The sequence below is a fragment of the Heterocephalus glaber genome, unplaced genomic scaffold (assembly GCF_053883595.1).
Source record: "Heterocephalus glaber isolate CG9 unplaced genomic scaffold, H.glaber_assembly_v1.0 deba00000071, whole genome shotgun sequence".
Taxonomy (NCBI): Eukaryota; Metazoa; Chordata; class Mammalia; order Rodentia; family Bathyergidae; genus Heterocephalus; species Heterocephalus glaber.
The window spans coordinates 19774032-19796424 of NW_028258137.1; the positions used below are offsets into that span (position 1 = coordinate 19774032).

Consider the following 22393-nt stretch of genomic DNA (forward strand, 5'->3'; position numbering starts at 1 on the left):
GGATTCGCAAAACTTTATGGGGCATGGGGAGAAAAGCTCTTTATCCCTTCTCCCATCAGATAGCCCTGAGCCATCTTGAGAGACTAACCAACCTCTGCCCCAAGCCTTCTGTTCACCAACATTGCTGAGAAGGTGAGTGGCCCTAGGGAGGAGGGTTATTCCTCAGCCACTTCTGAGGTCAAAGCCCAGGGTTCCTCTGCCTGAGCTGATTGCCTCTTGTCCTAGCCCAACACTCTGGCTGAATAAGAAACAGGTGGTCCTGGGCTCAAACCCTGACCCTGCCTCTGGATGAAAGTGCAAGGTTTCTTAACCTTTACTGACTCATCTATAAAATGGGAACTGCAATCTCTGCTGTGAGCCAATAAATCACACTGGCTAGCAGAATTCCTGGCTCAAAATAGGCACTCACTGTAAGACAATCAAACCTTAAAATCCTAAAGCTATTCCACAGCTACAGATCTAAATGTGAAAGGCAAAACAAGTCTGAAGAGGAAGAGATCAAAGGACATCTTCATGACTGCGGCTTCTTTAAGCAGGACACAAAATGTACTAACAATTAAAAAATGGATAAGTTGGACCATATTAAAATAATAAACTTTGAAAAATAATGAAATAAAGAACTTCTCATTGTGCTTTGGTATGCAAAGTGGTGGGACTGCCCAGGGACTAAGATGTGAACAGGGTCAAGGCCATGGCTGGGGCAAGCAAGGTTTTATTCTTGTGGTACTGGGAATGGAACTCAGAACCTTGAACATGCTAGGGAAGTGCTCTACCACTGAGCTGCACCTCAAGCCCCAGTAGAATGCTTTTGAAAGAAGACTTTCTAATATATTTATCATTAGCCACCTTCCCCAGGACCCTGGAGGATGCTTCTTATGGAGGCATTTGTCTGTCTAGTTGCCTGGAGCTGGTTCTCAGATCCTGAGACACAACTGGGCTCATTACATCTTCGTGGAATCATCCATTTCTTCATGATTAGCTTTTTGCTCTAACAGTTTGTTCTTTGCTGGATACACAGGAGAGTAGTTGTACCATCAATTACAGCGGTTCAATGTCAAACAATATTAACAGCATATAATATATCTGTGATGATACAGGGAAGCCAATTTTGAAAGCTAGGCTTTTCGTTCAATGAGAAGACCTAAAACAGCCTTTCTTCAAATAAATGATAAGTAAAAAGCCCCATAGGATTCCTTTTCAGTTGGAAATATGCAAATCTTAGCCACAGCTGACAGGAAATGTGTGATATTTACCCAGACTGTCTTTTAATAACGACTCACATTTTCAGTGGCTTTGGTACCTCTCAGTACCTTTTGGTACCAACTGAGTGTTGCAGTATTATTGTCACTTGAGTACTTCTCATTCTGTAGAGTTTTTTTTTTTTTTTTTTAACAGTTGAAGTAGTCCTGAATTAGACTTAGAAACAAACCCTTGTTCAGTTTTTAGGGTATATTTTTGCATTCTTGTCTGTATCAAAGCTAATGTCAAACAAAGGGAAAATGCGGTTGTACACCTTTGTTCTCACACATGTGCTTCATCAGCTTGCCATCCCCATGGCTCTTGTAATTAGACAACTGGGTAGAGCTGAGCCTTTCATTCTCGAATGCTGGAAAATAAATCCTGCTTCAGGAGTAACACTGGAAATGCTAAGACCGAGCAAAAATTGATTACAAAATGGTAGGTAAACATTTGTAACCCAGATACTGAACTTTAGCCAGTCTCATGCTTATACTATTGAGTCCACTGCTCTTATTTAATGTACAGTATAATTATATACTTATAAAAATTTAAAGAACATGCCACAGGTCTCTCAATATACAACCTCAAAATAATAATCAGTTATAAATTACATATTCTCTGGGATTCCTTGTTTTTTTGTTTGTGTTTTTGTTATCGGGGATCGAACTCGTGTCCTTGCGCTTGTGCAGCAGGCGGTGAAACCACTGAGCTAAATCCCTGGCCCTGGTTCATTGTTTTTGATAACTGCATTTTACATTCGGTAGACACGGCAGTACATTAGGACTGCGGGTGTCACTGGCAATCCCATTCCCTCACAAGAATGCTGTAAGAGCCATGCCACAGTGCCACTCTCTTCACTGTTTACAGCATGCTGGTGACACGCTGTGTATGCACAACATGTACTCTAATGTCACACATACTATAATGGTCCTAAAACTACTGGCATCACTGTCACTATTTTTACAGTAATGGAAATACCCTTTTATCTTATAAATAGGAGATTTTAAAAAGAGCTTAAAATTTATGAGCGATCCCTTATGTTTCATTTAACCCAAACCTGAAATTTCAATAACAACAGACAAACCTCTTTAACAAGGACATTATCCAACTTAAAATGTTCCTAACATTGACTTTAATGTTTATAAAATTTTATTCTTTTTTTTTGGTACTGGGGATTGAACTCAGGATCTTGCACTTGCGAGGCAGGTGTGGTGCCACTGAGCTAAATCCCTGGCTCATAAAATTTTATTCTTTGAACAGCAGCAATAAAACTCTCTGCTTCTGAAGAGTACAAGAGTATTCCAGAATCTTATGTTCTGCAAAATTTTATTTCTTGTAAGTTTTGAAGTTCAATTTGCATAAGATAATAATTATATACAAAATTAATAAATACTTTATATATGAAACATTAAGAATGTCTGTTAATCCAAAGACAACACGATGAGACTGAAAAGGCAATCCACAGAGAGGGGGCTTTCTGCAATAATATATCCAGAGAAGATTCAGATCCACAATATATAAAGAACCTCTAGGAATCAACAATAAAAAGACCCAATAGAAAAATGAGCAAGGCTTGAATAATCCTTTAACAAAAGAGGATGGCCAAAGTTCTATATGAAGTCACCAGAGGAAATTCAAATTAAAGCCACAGTGTGATAACTCTTCCTTATCAGAAAGGTTAACATGAAAAAAAGCCTCAGATAATAACAAATACTGATGAGGGAATAAAAAACTAGAATTCTCATACATCGCTAGGGAGAGGGTGATGATACAGCTACTTTTGGAAAACTGTTTGGTTGAACTATTAAAGCCAAGTATATGTATATCCTGTAACTCAGAAATCCCACTCCTAGGTGGAAGGCATTTTCCAACAGAAAGGCACCCATATGTTTATCATGTAAACATATGAACCATATATGTGGTCCAAGATGATAGCTACTAACCGCGTGGAGCTACTTAAAACCAAATTTGTTAATTAAATTAAAAATTCAGTTCTTCAGTTTCAAGTGCTCAATAGCTACCTCTGGTTAGTGGCCATTATTTGGACAGAACAGAGTACATTTTCATTACTGTAGAAAATTCTGTTGGTTGGCTCTGTTCTAGAATGTTCCCAGCCCTATGTACATTGTCCCAACCTGAAAACTATTCGAAAGGCCATGAAAGTAGAATGAATAAGTTATTTGTGATATATTCACACTAAGGAATACTATGTAGGGGGCACACACAGGAGGGGGCAGGTATGCTGGGCTGACTGCTGTCAGAGGTGAGGCTGGGGGTCCTGGCTCTGACAGCCTTTGTTCTCTTAAAGCTGCAGCTTGGGCCACAGCTTCACTTTTGAAAGAGGGCCGCTCTCGCTGTGTCTTCACTGAACACAGTGTAGTGGGTTCCTTCCTGGGGCAGCTCTCCGCTCTTACATGGGGTGAGCACTTGACAGGGAGTCAGGAGGTTGAGGCTGCAGCCATTCTCATGCTGTATGACTGTTTTCCTGTGCATAGCACAGGCACTTCGGGCAGGGTTAGTAGCTGAGATCTCACATCCAGCCCAAAGGCAGGAAGAACATGTTGCTGGAGTTACCTATCCCGTGCCCATCACGTGCTCATGTGGGGTCTAGACAGAGCTGGCACCTATTCAAGGTGGTTCAATGTGCCATGCTGGGGCTGTCTGGGAAGGGAGAGGTGTTCTCCCCCAGAGGAGCCTTGGGAGGACCCTGCAGGGAAGTCTGAGTGGTTCTGTAGCTCTCACTGCAGGATTAAGACACACAGGACAGAATCAATCCTTATTGAGCACCTGTGTGTTCACTAAACCCTCACGGTTACCTTGGAAACTGGCTCTAATTATCCCATTTCATAGGGGAATAAGCAGAGGCACAGATGACTCAAATACATTTACTCCATTGGTTGTTGATCTGGGCCTTTCAGCCCTTGCTGTCATTGCTGCATTAGACTCCATCCTTTCCTATGCCCCAGCCTTAACCCCAGTTTTAGGGAAGACAAATGCCATCAGGGGCAGAAGGACCTACAGTCTGGAAAGTTCTGGAATGTGTCTCTAGCATGATCTGGACTGTAGAGGGAGATGACCTCCAGACATGGAGAAGAGGGGGCCTCAGCTGGGTTGAGATAGCAGCCCCTAGAAGATGAGAGGACTCCTGGGGGACATGCTGTTTTAAACACAAAGACAGGAAAACAGAAATGCAAGTGTGCTCAAGCTCTGGAGGGCCCGGCACAGGAAATGTCCTGGGCTTGCACCCAGAAGTCCTGCTTTTGGGTCCTGCCTGCTCCTGGCAGTGGGTTCCTGGACAGGTGACCTCTCTCTGCAGGTCCCGCTCTTGTCTCTGAAGCATGCAGACCGACACTTCTGCAGTGACATCACTGAGGACAACTAGCCTTCCCCAACCCCCAGGCTTGGTTCCAGATGCAGGCTGAGCTGAGTTCCAGGGTGGCTACCTCCAGGAAGCCCGAGGCAGAGAAACATCAGTGCCCTGACCCATTCCTGTTCAGAGGAAGATCCCATCCTCAACTCTTCTCAGTGCACTTGGCTTAGAGATGCCATGGGTGACAACTCTGGAAGTCATGTTTTCTTGGCAAGACTTCTTTTTTGGGGGTGGGGTGGGGTATGGATTGAGACAGAGTCTTGCCCTGTAGTCTAGTCTGGACTTGAATTTGCTATGTAGCCAAAGTGGGCCTCAAACTTGTGATTGTCCTGCCTCAGCCTCCCCAGTGCTGAGATTAGAGGTATGTACCACCATGCCCAGCCCTTGGCACGACTTCTAGATACAGAAATCACTGTGCTCTCCACCAAGCCAAGACTCACTCTTCCCTTTCCCACCCTTCCTTCCATATGTGCTCCCTGGGTGACCTCACTGAGCTTCAGCACTGAGCAGCACTCACGCACTGCACCCCCTGCATTTCCATCTCGAGCTCCAGACTCGGCCCTGCACACCAGGCTCCTGTGTCCAGCTCTCTGCCTGCATCTCCACTCTGATGTCTACACAGCATCTCAGACATACCATGGGAAAACCTTCAGTCTGGACTCAGTCTCCACCAAATCTGCCCAGCACCTCCCCCTAGCTCGGCATGTGGCGGTTCCACCCCTCTACGTGCTCAGGTGGCCAGCACCACCACTGTTAACTCCTCTTCCTCCTATCCTCTTCAGATCCAGTCAGTCTACAACTCCAGTTTTGCCTTTAAGCCTGTCCCCATCTTGCCACCTCCATTATTAATGTCCTGGTCCCAGGCACCGTCAGCGACACTTGGGCCACTGTCTTAGCTTCCTACCTGGCCTCCTTGCCTGCCTCTTGATTCCCTCCTCTACCACAGTCAGGGCGATCAGGCCTCTTCTCAGCTCAGGCACCTCCAGTGACTACTTGCAAGCAAAAGCCAAAGTCCTACCATGGCCTCCAAGGGCCTCTGCCATTTGACCTGCTAACCTCTGGTGCGTTCCTTTTCTCCTCTTCAGGCACCCCGGCTTTCCTGTTGTTTCTGGAACAAGCCAAGCCTGCCTCCACCTTTGAGTTCCTCTGCCTGTAACTCTCTTCCATTAGACAGCTGCATGGCTCCCTCTCTCTCTTCCCAACCTCGGTTCCAGGGTCACCTTCTTAGAGCCCATATCCCTGCCCATCACCTCACCTTGCTTTGTTTTCATAGCTCTTCCTACCACTAGACACCTGATGTATTCATTTGTTTGTTCTTGTTTATTTTCTCTGACTGCATCAGCCCCGTGAGAGCTGGGGCTTCTAAAGGCCAGGCGGTCCTACCGCACAGAGGACTCTCCATTTGAGCCCTGGGGGTGGACTCCACTCTTGTTCTTTTGTCCAGCTGAAGTTTAGCTAAAATCAAGCCCTAGACTGACTCACTCAGGGTGTTGGCTTGGCCCTACTGTGTCCCCTAGACTAATTTTTCATTATCCTGAGCCTTGGTTTCCTCATGTGCAGAATGGGCACAACAACCCTCCCTTGCAGGGCTTCGACTATTGACCCCCTCGCCATGATATCTCATTTGATGCTCACAGCGATCCTCAGAGGTGGGTATTTTTAAAAATTAATTTTATTGGTACATTTTAGGTATACAATATAATGACATTCATCACTGGACATTTGCACCTTTACATACTCTCTTGGTTATTTTTCCCCCTTCCCCTGCCCTCCTATCAACCCCTCCATCCCTCCCTATTTACAGAGACTTTGTTTCCATTTTCTCATATTAATTCCATTCCCTTCTATCCTTTCCCCTGCCCCTCCCACTTCCCCTTTGCCCCTTTTCTTCCTATTTCACATGATCTATTATACCTTTTAGTCCTTATTTACTCAGAGGTGGGTATTCTTGTCAACTCTCATTTGATACAGATGAGGAGCCTGAGGCTGTGGGAAAAATGACCAGCTGAATTCACTCCATCTATTCCCTTGGCCACTCCAAAACTCCAACCTCAGCAGTGGATGGATGAGGGTTTGATGACAGTGCTAATGATCTTTGGGCAGTTCCTGCATATGTTTGGACAGAGTCTGAGGTTGCATTCAGACTCACTGGGAGAAACAGTGCTGCAACTGATTAGTAATGCCTGCTCTGGGCACAGAAGCAGTGAATTGTGGAGGATGGCCCTTCATTTTCCCTCCTTGCCCTCAAGTCTTGTTGATAGTTTACTCTCTGCAGAGGTAACTGTCACAAAGAGCACAGCAGGAAACAATAGCATCTGGATTGGTATAGTTTGGATCTTGAAAGGCCCATGAATCAAAATAAACCTTTCCACCTGATAATCATAGGGATTTTGATACAATGATGGAAAGTTAACATATGGTCCAAGCTCCAAATTCACCTCCAGAGACCCTCCTCCTCCTCTCTGTTTTTCTTCTCCATCACTAAAGACCTGTGTAGAGAAAAGGTGGCCAAAAGACAAGACTTTCAAGTTTCTTGAGCCTCTTCTCAGAGCCTGATACCAGGCTAGGCTCTCCCCACTGGCATCTAGGATCTGAGCATCAAACCACCAGGGAAATTACTGTATCCACTGTACAGACAAGTAAGTTCAGGTCTCTGGAGGTTAGGTAGATTGCTCCAGATCATGCAGCTGGGAAGTGTCAGCACCAGGTTGTACTTGCACCCCTGCTCTGCTTACTACATCACACTGACTCCGAGGGAGATGCAAGGCACCAGGGACCCTGCCAGGTTGTCAGTTTTGCCAGCCTGTGGGCAGCCACGATGAGCCTGGTGGAGACAAGCCCCACTTGACTTCATGATTATAGGGTGCTACTTTCTTTTTAATTTTGCTTTGCCACAGGCTCAGTCTCCCCTGGGGCCTTAAAGCCCCTCCTTCTCTAGATCTGTCCTCAGAGACTGGAGGGAAGCAGGCTGCCCCTGCCTCACAGGGAGCCCCATGGAGCTGCCATCTGCTGGGTGATGAAGAAGAGGTTGTGAAGCATCTGTTCTTGAAGCCTGAGTCCCGAGGGAGCCCTGGGCCACCCTGCCTAGCTGGGGCCTCCAGGAGAAGATTCCCCCACCTCCACCCTTCCCGAGGAACCAAGCATATCCTCCTTCTTGCTCTGGGTGTGGGGCAGGTCCTCTCGAGACTGGAAAATGCCTCACAGGCCTGGCACTGGCAGGCAGAGACACCGATTCCCTCCTGCAGCCTCTGGTTTCCCTTCCTTCCCTGTTCTTACTCTTGCCTCCTCCCTCTGCCTCATCTTCTCATCTGCCCAGTGAGGGTCAGTGGGGGTTGCTGGAGGCATCTCTGTGAGGAGCACAGAGGAGCTGGAATAGCTGGAGGAGAAATAGGGTTGTGGTTGCAGGATGCGGGGCTAAGCCCAGCTTGACTAATGTCTGCTTCACTCCTGAGAGGCCAATGGATGACCTTACTTCCTCAGCATTTGCAGGAGCTAGAGGATCTGTGAGTGCAGCTGGGTTGGCCCTGCTCACTGTGCCCCCCTCTCCCCTGCACCTGGCAGGTGTGACCTGTTTACTTTTTCTGAACCTTGTGAGCGCTCACTCCTAGAAGTAAGGTCTTGCTTGGGGAGTTTCTGGGTTTATATTTCCTCCTGGGGACTTGTCCAGTTGATCTTCTAAAATGGCAAGAGTTAGTAGTGTGGAAACCCAACCAGGAACAAACTGGCTGCTACCCGAAGTTATACAGTTTTTACGGGCTTCAGTATCTGTTTTTTGGTATTGGGGATCGAACTCCGGTCCTTGCTCTTGTGCAGCAGGCAGCGAAACCACTAAGCCAAATCCCTGGCCCTAGCTTCAGTATCTTTATGGGACCTGGCAAGAATGCTTTGTGAGCAAGGAGGATTAGAGCAGCTCCTATCGTTTTTCAATTTGTAGAGCAGCTCCAGGTCTGGAAAGGAGCTGGTGAGGTGTGGCCCTGACTGTTAGGATGCTTCCTGGAACTTCTGGGTTTTCTTCCTGAGCACTTCTGTGTTTGGTGTTTCCAGGGGTCCACAGCTTTTGTGGTCCTGTGTCCCTATCAGAACCCATGTGTGGGCCTCTGGGCTGCAAGCTGGGGAGGCTGCCCACCAGGCACTTGCTTCATCTCCTCATTCACCCATTTGTTCAACCATTTACTAAGCATCCATTCCATGCCAGGCCCTAAGCACGATGCTAGGATGCACCAGGGAAGAGGGCAGGCACAGTCCCTGCGTTCTAGAAGTTCATCTCTTCAGGTGAGCAAGCACAGGGCTGCTTAATAAGTGAGTGATTTCTAGAATGTATCTGAAAAGGGGGCTCAAATGGGGGATAAGCCAGAACAATGGCTTCTATTAGTATAGATGGGCCAGGCTCCCAAGGGCCAGAGAGCAACCCCAGAAGGTCCTAGAAAACGTTCCACACCCAGCATTCCCAGCCTTGACCTTTTCCAGACTTCTCCACTCCTAGCTGCTCCTGTCTCACCACCAGGGCAGGGCAAGGAAGTGATCGTTGCAGCCCTCTGTGGGGCAGGCATGCTCCCTGAGCAGCACTCTTCTCCCCTGGCTTGGGACTGGGGCTTTCATTTCCTGATTGTGCCACCGTAACAGCGATGACAGTGACAACAAGTTATTGAGCTTGTACCATCCACGAGAGATCATTTCATCAGCTCTTAATCCACACCCTCCTTGTGTACCCACACTAGCTACCCCCGCCCATCCAGGGTCTCACTATGTAGTCCAGCTTGGGCTTAAACTCACTATGTACCCCAGGTTGGCTCTGAGCTTGGGATATTCCTGGCTCAGTCTCTGGAGTGGGGGGATTCCAGGCTGCCTCCCCCACACTCTGACACACTCTGGACAGTGAACCCAGCTGCCAGCCTATCCCCTCCCCTCCCAGCAGGAGTGATGAGGATCCCATCCAGACGGGACACACCAGCTTCCCTGCAGCAATCTCCTGGTGTGTGGAGGTTTAACAACTGGGGCTTTGACTATTCGGAAGAGTTGCCCCCACCCCAAGAGGCATGACAGGTAATCAATCAGTGGTGAAAATCTGAACAGACATTAGTGAGGGGGACAGGTATTATCCAGAGTGATCGTGGGAGGTGTCTGTCCCTGATCTCTCTCTCTCACACACACACACCCCCCCACACACGCACAGTCCTGAGTTATCAAGGGGAAGGCGTGGGCAGTTATGCAAGTCACCCTGAATTATAAGAGGTTCTGGTGGTGTTGGAGGATCAGGAGATGTAATGGGAGAAAGCAGGTAGCTTCCACAGAATCTAAGGCAGCAGGAGCTGGTAGAAGCAGAGCTGGGGACCTGGGAAGGGCTCATCTCCTGGCCCGAAGGGTACACCAGGCTGAAACCATAAGGAGATTCCTATGCGGAAAAAGCATCTAACAGCTTCGTTAGCCGAGGGGCTTTCTGATGGAGGCTCCAGGTCAGATCTCCTCAGGATAGTCAGCTCCAGGGAATATTTCCTGTGGAGCCCCAGATGAGTAAAAAAAACCCATGGGGCATGTTAAAATTTGGGAAGAGCAGCAGGTTTTCTGTCTCGCAGGGGAGGCTCACAACACATCATGGCATTAAAGGCTCTGAAAAGTCCTGCAGTGGCAAAGCCTTCTCAGTGAGCCTCATTTAGCCCTTCCCACACTTATGTGGCCACAGTGTGTGTGTGTGTGCACGTGTGTGTGCTTAATCCCATTAATATGCCCCAGACAAGCCTGTCAGGAGCAATGCTACATAATTTTTAGGGAAAAATCATTTGGTTAGCCTAGTTCTCCTGCCTACAGCCCAGCTATGGAATTCTGAGACATAATTCCATTTTATCCTCTGATCACAACTGAGATCTCAATGATCCAGTGATGCTGTGATTCTCCAGGACAAGAAACATCCTGGGAGCTGAAAACATCCTGGGAGGAACAAACATCTACTCAGTTCCTCGTTGTTCTTGGATTGTTACATCTTATTTACACAGGATGTACTGAATTCTCTGCAAGTCATTTGTTATATTTGTTTCTCCCGATGCACGGTAAACTGGGGGCTTTCGTTTTTTGCCACCCAGAGCAGCACTGATCAGATCCAAACCTCAGCTTCTTCTCAGTCTCATTTTCTTTCCTACCTTTCCTGTAATTCGCCTTGTACTGCCGTGGCTCACAGGAGACTAGGACTTACTGCAGAGATTCTAGTAATGTCCCCTTTCCCTGTTCCCTACACAAGCCCTGATCCGGAATGGCCAAGGTGGGATTTTCAGTTTTCAGAGAGCATCTCAGAGATGTCAGGTTTCTTCCACTCCCATCATGCCCCCGGCCAGACCCCTGCAGTTCCTTGGCCAAACATCCTACAGCTGTTCTCTGCAACCCCAACTCCCAGCTCCTCCATGGCTGGCCCTCAGCAGTGGGAGGGTGTGGGGGAGACTTACAGGGGCAAGGGCGTTTGAAGGACATGTAATCCTTGGAGCAGAAGAGCGGAGCCAGCCTGTCCACAGGCACAGCTCTGTCTTCTTGCCGCCGCAGCAGGGAAGAGCTCTCCACTCACCTGTGGAGACACAAAGAGGCCAGTGATGAGGGAACCCACAACGCACTCACCAGTCCCAAAGGCCGGGCGTGAGCATCGCTTGAGCTGCCAACATCTGGGGGGTGAGGTTGGTGACTTTGGTAGCAGGTGAGCCACCTGGGACCTAGTATAGGGTGTGGGTGCATGGGTGGGGCAGTGAGTGCTGGGGTCCCAGTGGTGGAGGGGGAGGGGGCATCTTTCTGAGTGGCCTGGAGTAGAAACTGGAGGTTCCACAGGGTGGGCCTGCCTCATGGACATGTGAGATCCCACTGTTTGGACACCTTCAAGGGCCCAGGGCAGCCCCAGCAGCTTGTCAGGGTTGGAATGACCCTTTAAGGTCAACACAATGTCCTTCTTTCATGGTGAGGAAACTGAGGCCTGGAGTGGGAAAAGGGGCTAGTTCTAGGTCTCACAGCTGGCTTTGCAAGGGTGTTCACTGGCATCTAACTCAAACCATATTATTACTCTAATAACTTTTAAGAGGAAGGTGCTCTCTTCCACTTTTGTGTGTGCGCGCGCTACTGGGGACTGAACCCAGGGCCTTCACACTGAGCTTCATCCCTAGCCCTTTTTTAAGATTTTTATTTTATTTTATTTTTTTTGGTACTGGGGATCCAACTCAGGTCCTTGCGCTTGCAAGGCAGGTGACAGAACCACTGAGCTAAATCTCCGGCCCCAAGATTTTGATTTTGAGACAAGGTCTTACTAAGTTGCTAAATCGCCTCAGCCTCCCAGAGTGCTGGGATTATAGTGTGTACCACCACGCCCGGCTTCCTCTTCATTTTTATAAATAAGGAAGTTGAGGCTCAGAGAGGTCATGCAGCTTGCCAAAGGTCACACAGCTTCCAACTATAGGTCGAGACTATAGCCTGAGCCTGTTTGATTCCAAAGCCCATATGGTCACCCAGCACACTCCTTTAGAAGGCACCTGATATGTTAAATTACTGATCCAGAAACACTGGACTATGGAAGGAAAATGCCTCTTTTCCCCCTTTTCTCCCCCTGCTTGGACTCTGTGTGACGCCTGCATGTCTAGGACAGTAATGAAGGCACTTCAGCAGTCTTTTGCAGTGGAGGGAACATTTTCAAGAAATAACCCATCCTGCCATGCTGCTAAAGCTCAGAACCTGGTCAGTCTCTCCTGGTGTATCTTCAAGTGACATGAGGCTTTGGGAACAGGAGGGAGAACAGGAGTGGGCTCACTCGGCTGCAGGTCTGGGGGCTACTGAGCAGGGGGCACTTGCAGGGGAAACCAGCAGGAAGCGGCCTGGCCCCTCTAGATTCTGGGGTGACATCATTGTGGACAGAACCTTTCCTGAAGAGGTGGGTCCAGAGGTCCCACCCTTGCCTCCTGAGGGACCTCTTTTGTTATCTATTTTTCCCTCACAGGGGGTCCCATGTTTTGGAACTCATGGGCTAAACACATTGTGTCAATGAGTTGGTTCTTCTATTTAACAAGGGAATCAGAGGCCTCTCTCTCTGGGAGTCTTGCTCCCAAGGCTGATCCCTGGTGCTAAAAGCAGCTCAGCTGCTTCAGTGTGATTCTGGGAAAGCATTTTGCCTCTCTAAGCCTCAGGTTCTGACAGGGACAGAAGGAACAGGAGCTGCTGACTTGCTTCCAGAGCAAGGGGTCTGCATGGAAAGCCCCTCTGCCACATGGGTGTCCATTCTGTCAGGGACTGGGGGGACACCACTGACCTGGAATCCTTCTCTCCACGCAGCCCCCTCCTGACACTGCTTAGCCTTCCCACTGTGAAGCTGGGCCTGGCCTGACACCCACTCTGTCTCCATGGAAACCAAGGGGCGAGCTCTGACCTGGGGAGGTGTGGGTGGGAGGTGATCTCCCCAGCTTGCTGGGGATGGCAGCTTGGAGAACTGTGATTTCACACCAGAAAATTCAAGAAGAATCTAGAGGCCTGTGAGCCTCACTTCCTAAAAATACACGTGTACACTTGTGTCTACGTTCACATTGGTAGGTGTGCCTGAGCGTACTGAAGTTGTGTGTGCGTGTACACACGTGTGTGTCCAGGGACAGGGCTAAAAGTGGGCTGGCAATTCATCTCTCTTGCTGTTTGCAGAGATCTCTCTTAAAGTCAAAGTGGATCACGTCATTCCCTTGCAAAGCCTTCCATAGCTTCCCAGTATCCACAGCCTCCACGGTCCTAGATCCCTTCCTATTTCCCTGCTGAACCAGCACAGTATAGGTGTTTAACAAATGCATGTTGATTGCACTTCCTCTACCACTACCTGTGGCGACATCTAACGCCATGGAAACATTGTCTCTCAGGTCCTGGCTCTCCCAGAGAGCCCTGTAGGTCCCCCTCACCTCTCATTGGGCCCTGCGACTCTGAGATGAAGGTTGTGACTTCTGAGGGTGTGGGGAGGAGGGGGATGGGCCTTCCAGGGCAGGGCAGCCCTCAGACTGCCTGACATATGGCTTTCAATCATCAGTCTGGGAGTCTGGAGGACAATGTGTAAGTTCCTAAGTGGCTCAGGTGGCTGGCAAGGGGTAGACATTCCCGTATGTGGATACTTTCTGGACACTTGGGCCTTCAAACGTGGGTCATACTAACCAAACACTTGCATGTGTCAGGTTATGTCACCAATGTGTTATTGTAACAGACCCTTTGGGGTAGGAAATATCACTTCCATTTTGCAGATTCAAACACCGAGGCTCAGAGTGATAACCTGCCCAAGGTCATGGTGCAGGGAGGAAGAGCTGTGGGTAAAGACTGTCAGCCCCAGTGCCCCTCAGTTACTGCCAGGGATACCACATAGAGACTGCTGCCCTGGAGTCCTGGCTGGACACAATGGGTGCCTTATTCTTCCAGGTTGCTGTTCGCTCCCCTCGGCATATCATTCCTTCCCCCCCTACCTGGCAAACTTCTATGTAGCTGTGAACAGATAGCTCAAGAGATTTCTTTGTAAGAGTCTCCTTGAGTGGTGCAGACAAAATGGTCGCACTGGCTGGGCTTCTGCAGCACATGGATATCCTTCCAGGCTAACTGTCCTAAATTATTCTAGACAAGCAGCTCTTCAGGGTCATGGAGGGTCAGTGTGGCTCTGCAAACTGCTCTGGCCTGGCCACTGAGGGAACTTTCAGAAGTACGTGGAAATGTGGAATAAAGCCAACCATGGCCGGCTGCTAGCATACCATGATGTGCTGGGGCTGCCTTTGAATGATCCTCAACTTGCTGAGAAGGAAGCCCTGAGATTCTCCCTAAACACCTTGTTAGCCTGATGACAACAATGCCCATGTCAGCCAGGGCCACCATTCCCCATATCCTGCAATACAATCTGCACTTTACATGCTCCCTCTGGCTGCAGTCTCCCGGCAACCCACCCCAGCTTGTGTGCATTGATTTGTTTACCAACTGCTCATATTGTGTCCCATAAAATGCTTGAAAAACAAAATGGGCTTTGTGGATCCCAAAGCAGAAACTAGATGTTCAACCTCACTATCTACTTCCTCCTTCCCTCTCCCATTTGAGGATTTCATTATGACCACAGAAGAGCCATTTCCTGGTGCCGTCAGACCTGTTGCTTGGGTGGAGCTTGTTGGAGTCTCCAAGGCAAAGGAGCTGGCTATGGGTGTTCACATAAGCCAGTGTTCACCCTGGTTTCCTTCCATGTGACCGGAGCTGTGGTGAAGGGCAATGGACAGGTGGGGCACACTGGGATGAGATGGGGTTGGCTGGGCAGGGGTGTGTCCACCCAGCAGCCGGGCTGAGTGTGGGCACACACCCGGGGTCACTGCTCCCCTGCCTGCCTCTCTGAGCCCAGCACCCGAAGCTTGTTCCTGACGGTGACTCATCTCCAACTGGATTGTCTGGCTGGGAACACAGGGTGGGCGGGCGGCACTCCAGGCTTTGAAGTGGCTCAATAGTGTGTGGCAGATTCACGTCACTTGTACTCCCTTTCACGTCCCTGCTCCTGGAATACCTCCACTCTGGGTTCATGGTGACTCAGACACGCGCAGAGGAGCGTGTGAAGGGGGAGCAGCTGTTTCTCCTGAGGTGCGGTGCCTGGGAGCCCCGAGTGCAGACCCGTGTGGTGGGCAGGACCCGGGAGCCACCAGCCTCACAGTGGAGGACAGGGAAGGGCTGTGGGTATGGCTGGCCTTGTGAAGGAGGCCAGGTGATGTCCTGCCCTGGAGGCTACACCTGCTCAATTGCTGCCAGCTCACTGGATCCTCAAAACAAGTTTCCACTTTACAGATGACAACCAAGACTCAAAAAAATAAAGGGGGTGAAGAGGTAGTGAGCTGCCTGCCCCAGAGAGATCCTAGGAGGACTTTAAGGAGGGAAGTTGGTGTAGTCAACTTTTTATCCTTTGGGGAAAGTGTAGGTGGGCTCAGGGTGGAGCTGTACCAGGTGAGAGTGACAGACTGAGCCTGAGGCAAGGGGCTGAATGAAGCCAGTGGTGACTGCAGCAGGGAGGCCACCTTCACTGGTTCTAGTGTTTACTCAAAGTCCCTTGTGTAGCAGGTTTTGCGCTGGGGCTACAGTGGTGAGCTCACCGAACGTTGCTGCTAGAGGTGAGACAGTGGCAATGGAAAACCTGTTAGATGACAGCAGGGAGGCAGCTGTGCAGGTGAGATTGCACATTTAGTCTCAGCAGCTGCAGGGAGGGTGACAGTTAAGCAGAGGCCAGAGAAAGCCAGCCGAGGCGGTGGTGGTGGTTGTGGGGACTCCAGGAGGAGAGAGTAGACAGGGTGAAGGCCCCAGGCAGGAGCATGCTGGGTGGGCTGGAGGGAGAGATGAGTCCATGGCAGAAGGTGAGAAACGGGGAGAGGATGATCTGTGTCTGCGTGAGTGACTGACAGATGATGGAGATGGGAGGGTGGAAACTGCTAGTCTAGATGGCCTGGACAACCTCCGTGTCCCTGCCACCTGGCACAGTGCCAGGAACACAGGAAATGCTCAGAGACTACTGAGGGCGCAAATAATTTCATCTCAGGGGTTCCATGGACATGTGGGTAGGCACAGGATGATGCAGAGTCAGAAGGAAGCCAGGAATTTCAGGGACTTTGGTGAGATGCACTGTATCCACCTTGGCCAGGCAGGGACTAACTCGTGGGGATGCAGGTCGGGTCCTTAAGCAGTGAAAATCCTTTCTCCTGTCCCAGGAATCTCTTTATGTGAGGTTGGGATCCAGCTGGGGACTTCCCCAGTGAAGAACATTCTTTGGCAAGTGCTGATAAGTCACACAATGTTTGTCCTTGGTTGAATGCAGGGATGAAGGAATCCAGAAGTAGAGAAAAGAAAAAAAAAAGTAAAAACAGTAGCAAAGAGATGGACAGGAGGCCTTGAGGTTTGCCAATAGGCAGCTTGGTCCTCCATCAGAGAGCCTCTGCGGCAAGGAGGACTTCTGTCTCCATCCAACATCTGGCCACATGTGTGTATTACTGGATTGGTCAGGATGTACTCGGAGGTTACTGGGTCTCTGTTTTGCCTTAATTTACCCGGACTGGCCCTCTATAGAACCAACTGCTATCCCTTCCCACCACTACTGTGGCCCCAACATAGAAGGCTTTATTTCCTATCTACCTGCGTATGCCAGTCCATTTGTAAGCTGGCAAATAAATCCCAACCAAATACATAGAGAAGTCTGATTCAGACCTTCAAACACTCCAAAAGAGACACAAGCATCATTTGCAGCAACGAAATACAAGAGGTGACCTCAATGTTGCCATCAAGAGAGGATAGAATGAGCAAATTATGGCACCCACTTACAATGGCATATTATGAAGCCATGAAATCATGTTTTTTCAAGAATTTTAATAACATAAAGACTTTTAGTATAATGTTAAAAGGAAAAAACTCAAGCTTTTAAAAAACCAGGTTATAGAACTGTGCATACAGCTCGATTCTTATTTTGTAAAAGAAAAAACCCTAGTGAATAGATTTATACATAGCAAAAGATTAGAAAGGAAATAGAATATAATGTTCACAGCCATTGCGTTCTCTGGGCAGAGGTGGGGTTAAGGAGGATTTTTGTATTTTTACAATCTTGTAAATCTTCTGCATGAACATATATTACTTTTATAGCACAAAAGAACATTAAAATGAAGATTTGGATAAAAACCTTGTGCTAACAAAGTAAAAAGCAACTAAGTAAATAAGTCAGTGATAGTTAACTCACTGAAAAATTTAAAGCTAATATAATTGCCTTTTGAACATGTCATTGAAAATACTTTTAAAAGTTAACTTGTCTTTGAACTTCCTAACAAACCTTATTAAAATATTATGAAAATAATCTTCAACATTTTTCACTTTCATCCAATTGTCCCTGATATTTGAGCAAGTCTTTCCGTTTTGTGTTTGAGACAGGGCCTCACCAGGTAGCCTGGGCTGGGCTTGAACTCACTATGCAGTCCAAAGTGGCCTGGAACTATCTCAGCCTCCTGAGTGCCAGGGTTACAGGTATGTGTCACCATGCCTGGCTTAAGCAAGTGTTATATGTCAAATATTTGAGGGCATGATTTCTTCCATGAACTGCAATGTTTTGTTTCCAATCAATCTATACACTTGACAAAAATAATAACCAGACTAGACTTTATGTTTGTAAGACACTATAAATTTGCAAAGCATCTGATGCTGAGAACACAGGGAACAAAAGAGTCAAAGGTCCATCTTGTGAACATCACATGATATTGGTGAAGGAAGATGATAAACAACTGAGTAAGATAAATAGATGTTGGAGTGAGAAATTCTATGAAGAAAAATGGAGAGAAGGGCATAGGTAATGAATGAGATTTCTCTTTTAAATCAAGCAGCTAGTTAAATCAGTTTGATTACTGTCTGCAGAGGAAAAAAATGAAGGTGTCTCTAAAAATTCTATAGCCTGTAGACATATGAACATATTCTTTTTCAGTTCTCAGACATAAAAATGATTGAAGATCTTCACAGAGAAGTAATCTCAATAACTAATTACATGTCATCTAAATTACAACGTGCTAATTATCAATTTTACAAACTCATACAAAATTCTGATGAGTCATAGTGATGTTTAAGTATTCTCTACCTAGCAGAGTCCCTTTCTAAGACTCAGTGTGCTCACTGAAATCTGTGGACCTCCTTACCCACCACCACCACCATCTCAGAGAGGTACTGTAGAGCTCAAAGAGAAAATGCCCGTTCTTAGGAAAGGCTGTGTGTGTATGATGCCTGTTCATAACACAGCCAGAGCCACTGGACACTGCTATATGCTGGCTACACACCTTTTCTTCAATCCTCACAACCATTTGGGAGGTGTATACTATTTATTCTCATTTCACAACAGTACTGAGGCTCTGGAAAGCACCCAGAATCATGCTGTATACCCAGGCATCTGGCTCTGAGAAGCTGGGCCCTCAGCCACAGTGCTACGTTATGCTCACTTGCCAAGAGGCCCTGGAGCCCCCGACCTCAGTTTCTCCTTAAGAGGCTGAGAATAGATTTATGCCTTCCTGCCCCTCACCCTGAACTCTGTGTTTCCAGGGCAAGGGTTCAGGTAACAGTCCTCTGAGGGTGTCCAGCTGATGATTTTCAAACACTGCCGATCATGCTTCTACCCCATCACATTCCCTATCAGCTGTGCTCCAAATCCTGTGTGAACCAGTAGACATGACCTAATTAGTTTCTGATGAACTCCTTTGAGAAGATGAGGAGTGAGGGCTATGGAAGAAGCAGGGATGTGACATCCTAGTGTGTGAGTGGGGGAGGGAAGGGAGAGAGAGAGAGTTGTATGTAGAAGGAGCCCAGAGCAGGCAGCCATTCTGCCGGTCTTAGCAGGTCCCCACCTGGCAGCATGTGGACCTGTTTTCTTGCCTGAATCCTCCTTCATCCCCCGTTCTGAGCAGCTAGGTCATAGGTGGCAAGGAACCCACCTGAGTGCCCACAAGCTACATCTGTGTTCTTTCCACCGATGTGTCTGGCCATCTACATCCTCTGTGCCACCCTAAGTATCCGCATATCCACCCTCTGCTCTGGTTCTAATACCCCAGCTGTGTAAGTCAGGCCGATCACTACCTGGGGACTGTCCAGCTCGTAAATTCGAATCCCTCAGTCACCAGCTTCCTTTCTGTTCTGGAGCTCATTATTTCTGGGTGCTTTGTGACTAGTCGCCTGGATGCACATATCACAGTCAGGAAGGAGTCAGGGCTGGCACCCCCCAGCCCTCTTGGCAGTCTCTCCTCTCCCTGTTGCTTCCCGCTGCCTTTCTGAACTGCCAGCAGCACGTCCAAGCCACCTGACAGCCTGATCAACCCCCAGGAAAAGCAATCTTCCTTGTGCTCTCACACTGGGAGGAAAGAGGGGAGTAAGGTAGGGAGGAAAGACCTTGGTTGGGGCTGAGAGCCCCCAGGAAGGGCTGAGAAAGGGCAGGCCTAAGGAGTAAGTTTTGCTTCCCAGTGAGATAGTAACAGGACTTGGATTCAAATACTTCCTTGGAGCAGGTGGGACAGCATTATATCCCCACCACTTCAGAGAAAAATCACTTTGCCTCAGCATCTACTGGTGCTGGACACCTCATAAAATGACACCTGTAGCCAAATGCATTCGAGTATTGGGTGTGTGCCAGGCATCCCAGGAGAATAATTGTATTTAACCTTCTCAATTTACCTTCCTCATGTTTCAGATGGGAAAAGTGAGGCTCAGAGAGGTTAAGTGTCTTGCCCAAGATCATGCAGCTAGGTCAGTCGAGTTTGGTTTCAAAGCCCTTAAACATTCTGCTCACAACAGAATCCTGTCTACTTTTCAGAGAAGGAAACTCAGGCACAGGGTGGTGAAGCCATTGGTTCCAGTGGAACAGTTGGAATGTTCGGGGAGAGTACAGAAGGGCAGCCTCTTGCCAGGTGCTCATGGGGCTACGTGGATCAAGACCTTGGAGCCTCTGCTTCTCCACCTGTCACTTGTGCCCTCCCATTCCTACCGTGGGCCTGGCCACCCACGATAGCACGGGCGCGGTTCAGGAAGGTAGCCCTGGGTCCCAACAGCGTGACAGCCCGCAGGCCGCTAAACGTGTGGGGGACAGAGGAGTGGGCGCCTGCGAGGAGTCAGGGTTGAGGCGGGCGCTACCCAGCCCCGGGTCAGCCTCGGGTCCCTCTTATGGCGCACATCAAAGTCTGCCCCAAAGGGAAGAAGGTGTGGCGGGGAAGCTCGCTCTCTCACCCAGGCTGCTGAGACAGGCCAGCGCCTTGGTGGGCAGCCAAGCAGGGGCCTGGCGCGAGTGACCCTCCCCTCTGAGGGCCAAACTTCCTGGCTCAAGGCACGTGGGAGGAGGGTTCAAGCTCAAACTCTGCAAACCCCCGTTCATTTAATCTCCCACCCTAGTTTCCCTCCTGAGTCGGTTACTGAGAAATTTCCCCGAAACCGAGGGCGCGGGGCCGGGGAGACTGTCCTCGCGTGCCCGGGTGCGACTCCGGCAGGGGCAAGTCCGCAGGAGTCCCGGGGTCCCGCTCCGCTCCGCGCGTTGCGGTTCCGCTACGAACCGCGCATCCGCCAGCCCCGCATGCCGAGGCTCTGCGCGGCGCGCCCCCGGGTGTGTGCGTTGTGGCGCCGCCGCAGAGCACGGGGAAAGCGGGCCAGGACCCTCCCCGCCCCCTCCCCAGCGCCGCCCCCGGCCCCGCGCGCCTTACTCGGCCTGGCCGCCGCGCTCCGCTCTGTGCGCCGCAGTGCTGGCTCCCGCTCGCGTTCCCGCTCCGGCTCCGGCTCCGGCTCCGGCTCCCGCTCGCGTTCCCTCTCCGGCTCCGGTTCCGGCTCGGAAGCGCTGCGCTCGGGCTCGGCGTCGTGGGGGGCGCGCAGGGGCGGGGCGGGGCAGGCGACGGGGGCCCGGGCAGAGCCGAGCCCACCCGCCGCCCAGCGATCCCGGCAGAGGAGGCGGAGGCGGCGGCTGCGGCTGCGGCTGCGGCGGCCGCGGCTCAGCACTCGGCCCGGCCCCGCTGCCCTGCCGCAGCCCCGCCGCAGCCCCTCCCGGCCGCCTGTTGTCCCCGCGCCGCCGCCCACGCCACGGTCACCAGCGCGGGGCCCCCTCGGCGGCGGCGGCGGTGGCGCGGCGCCTGCGGGCCTCGGTACCTCTGCGCCTGGCCGTGGTCACTCCTGAGATGGGGACGCGGGGGAAGGGGGCGGGCTGAGCCGCGCCCCTCCGCGCACAGTCAGCCCGACACCCACACAGCGGTAGGCGGGGCAGGGCGGTGAGGAGGCCGGCGCCCCAGCCAGAGAAGAGGAGGACAGACAAACCGACGGGAGCGGAGAACGGACGTAGAGACACAAGCAGAGCGGAGTGGACCAACCACATGTCAGGGAAGGACAGCCAGATAGGTTAGACAGAGGCAAGACTGGGCACTTGGGCAGGGGGACCAGGTCAGGGCAATGAGCAAAGGGCAGAATGGCAGGTGGGGGTGGCAGGCGGGGCGCAGCAGGCAGGGGCTCCTGTTCCTAGTTACAGGTGAGTTCTGGGATGCCAGAGGTCACCTAGTCCTGGCTGAAGCCTCCCACTGAGTGATCAGCAGGCCTGTTTCTTTCACCCTTGCTCACCCTGTGCCCTCCGCCTTGTTCGGCCCTGGCAGATGTAGGCCTGCACTCGGGTGATGCCTGGCTTAGGGAAGGGACCTGATTTCCAGCACCTGCTCTGCCCAGACCCTACTTTGGGGCCTTGGACAAATCCCCTCCCGTTCTCCGGGGCTTCCCCTTTTTTCACTACTGGAGAGACCCCACTGAGTATACCCTTACTACTTTGGGATGCTGTGTAATTACTTGTCTGGGAACCACATGAGGGCAGTTTCCGGGTGGGGCCACAGGGGTCTGACTGGCACTCGGTAAATTTGATAAATGGGTGCACTACACCGTTACCTATTTCTCCTATCTTCCCTTTCCCAATTTATTGATAAGTGAAATGGTGTTTAAAGACATAAGGGGACTCAAGGCCAGGTTTCAAAAGCTACCTGAAAGTGGTTCTCAAAAGTCAAACATGATGACTAAGAATAGAGCATGTTGATGAGAAACCTCTGGAAAGCAGAGAAGCCCTGGGGCTGGTGTGGAAGGGAAGTGAGAGTCCTGCAGGGAGGGTGGGGCAGAGTAGGTTCTGTGGTGGAGACAAACCTCATTCTACCCAGCTCTGCCAGGGACCTTGGGTCAGGAAGGGGCAGCTGTGTGATCGGGGCCTTGGTGGATGAGGACGGGAGGAAAGATAGTCTCTTTAATAAATGGTGCTGGAGAAATTGGGTTTCAACTTGT

General features: G+C 50.0%; 1 protein-coding gene across 2 annotated transcripts in view; it reads right to left on the reverse strand.

Annotated features, from left to right (window-relative positions):
- Bean1 (brain expressed associated with NEDD4 1) overlaps positions 1-20933 on the reverse strand; it is a 45131-nt gene extending 24198 nt beyond the window's left edge. The window contains exons 1-2 of one of the 2 annotated variants that reach the window (XM_004843110.4): positions 20797-20933; positions 11044-11159 (exon numbers count right to left, since the gene is read on the reverse strand). In XM_004843110.4, the coding sequence (XP_004843167.1) occupies positions 11044-11068 (25 nt within the window). In that variant the 5' untranslated portion in view covers positions 11069-11159; positions 20797-20933. Of the gene's footprint in view, positions 1-11043; positions 11160-20796 lie in introns of those variants that run through there. The other variant, XM_087183545.1, reaches the window with a different exon arrangement.
- Positions 20934-22393: the final 1460 nt, after the last annotated feature.